The sequence below is a fragment of the Mirounga leonina genome, unplaced genomic scaffold, assembly GCF_011800145.1.
Source record: "Mirounga leonina isolate KUSES-001 unplaced genomic scaffold, KU_Mleo_1.0 Mir_101664, whole genome shotgun sequence".
Taxonomy (NCBI): domain Eukaryota; kingdom Metazoa; phylum Chordata; class Mammalia; order Carnivora; family Phocidae; genus Mirounga; species Mirounga leonina.
In genome coordinates, this window is record NW_023270175.1 from 2,837,229 (window position 1) to 2,839,149 (window position 1,921).

General features: G+C 69.7%; 1 protein-coding gene across 1 annotated transcript; it reads right to left on the minus strand.

Annotated features, from left to right (window-relative positions):
- Positions 1-612: 612 nt before the first annotated feature.
- On the minus strand, positions 613-1,118 carry KCNE5 (potassium voltage-gated channel subfamily E regulatory subunit 5). The gene has a single exon (XM_035006001.1). The coding sequence runs from the start codon at positions 1,024-1,026 to the stop codon at positions 613-615; it is 414 nt and encodes a 137-aa protein (XP_034861892.1). The 5' UTR covers positions 1,027-1,118.
- Between the last annotated feature and the right edge of the window lie 803 nt (positions 1,119-1,921).

The window sequence follows — 1,921 nt, forward strand, 5'->3', positions numbered from 1 at the left end:
TTCTAGCCCACAGACGGGTCCCAGTGTCCTGCTAGCTCCTTGCTGCAAGGGGGAGGGAGGGAGGGGGGGAGGGGAAAGATGTCGGAGGTCTCTTGATTTTCTTTGTCTCGGCCCCTAAGGCAACAGGAAGCTGGAGCTGCGGCGGCCGCCTGGCAGTGACAGCAAGCCCGCGGGCTCTGCACAGCGAGCAGTCCCTGGCCCGTTAGACGGCCCAGAGTTCGGATAGACTTCGCTGCTTCACTTCAGTGCCAAGTGCTGGACGTGGTGGATTCAGTTCCCAGGGGGCTGGAGGGTGGTGTCAGGGCTGTTTGAAGACAAGAGAGCAGAGGCAGTTTAGTGCCGTTGGGTGTGCGGGGTGGGGGACGGAGGCGCGGGGTGGGGGTCGGGGGGAGTGGAGAGGAGTGGAGAGGAGTGGAGAGGAGGGAGAAGCCGGCCAGGGGTGGGTAGGGTGGTGCTTCCTCCAGGGCCTGCCAGACAAGGTCGGCGGGCCCCTCCTTGTCTGGGCCTCAGGCGAGGCGGCGCCTGGAAGGGAAGGAAAGGAGCAGGCGGGCGCCGCGCCCAGGGACGCGGGAGCTGCGGAGGGCGCGCGCGGGGGCCAGCGGGGCGGCGGGTCTAGACCCCCTCGGTGCCCTGGGCAGGGGCGGGCGGCGGCCCGGGGGCGGGCTGGCGGCGGCCGTGGGCCGGCGAGCCGGCGGCAGTCTCGGCGTCGGCGGCGGCCCACTCGTGCGCCGCGCAGGCCTGGGCCGGCTCGTCCTTGGCCTCGACGAGCTTGCGGGAGCGGGTGTAGGCCAGGATGAGGCCTCCGGCCAGGCAGGCGTAGAAGATCATGATGAGCAGGATGTAGAGGTAGGCGTCGTCGCCCTTGGCGCTGGTCGCCTCGCGGCCCACGAACGGGTCGGGCACGGCCCCCACGCCCATGCTCGGGCCGGGGCCGGCGCCCAGGCCGCTGGCGTTGCCCCGGTGGTGCAGCTCGAGCAGCAGGCGGCTGAGGAGGGTGCGCAGCCGCTGGCTCTCGCTGCAGTTCATGGCTGTCGGGGAGTGGCACGGCGGCTCCAGGACGCTGCTGACCTTTCCCCCGGGCCGAGGGGAAGCGGGCGAGCGGCGGCGGCGGCGGCGGCGGCGGCACCCGGCTCCCGGGCGGGCAGTGGCTGGGGGCGCGGGCCGCGCGGGCCTCCTTATCCCCGCACCCCCGCCCTCCTCCCCTTCCCCACCACGCCCCCTCGGGCCCGAGGCCGCCTCTTGCCAGGCTCCGGCGGCTGTCTCGGCGCTCTGGGGAAAGGGGACAGCTGGTGGGGGGAGGAGAAGGGGACAAGGGAGGGGGGCGAGGCCCGCGGAGGGGCGGGGGCGCGGAATGCGCGAGGCCCCAGGCAGCGGAGGCTGGCAGGGCAGCTCGCTGGGGCCAAGCCTGGACCCGGGGCTGCGGAAGAGAATTCCTTCCAAGTTCTGGCCACCTGCCCTGCAGGCCCGGCTTTGGCCCCGACACAGCATCTGGGCCCCCAAGGCAAGCCCTGCCCCCCGGGATTCCGTCAGCGCTGCCTGACCATAACGGGGGCAGCCGAGGCCGCTCGTCCACGTCCGATGGCAACTGCTCGCATAGCCAGGGACCCTGGCCTATCTTTGCAGCCCTTTTGCCTTCCCCCGCGCCGAGGAGGAGAGCATCGCATTCAGGAGATGCTCAGGACAAATTGGGTGCCTGAAGCAGAGTACGACTCCCTGGTCTCCCAGAAGGGTGGCTGACAATACCCCGGCCTCCTTGCAAGTACGCCTGCCCTGTCCGCCTATCCCATTTTTTAGAGAGGCCTACACATCTTAGCACGTGACTATACCTTCCACGATGTGACCCTGTTTCCCGCCGGCAAGCCATCTTCCCAGAAATGAAGCCAAGCTCTTCCATTAAAAGGAACACGGACACTTAAAAAGG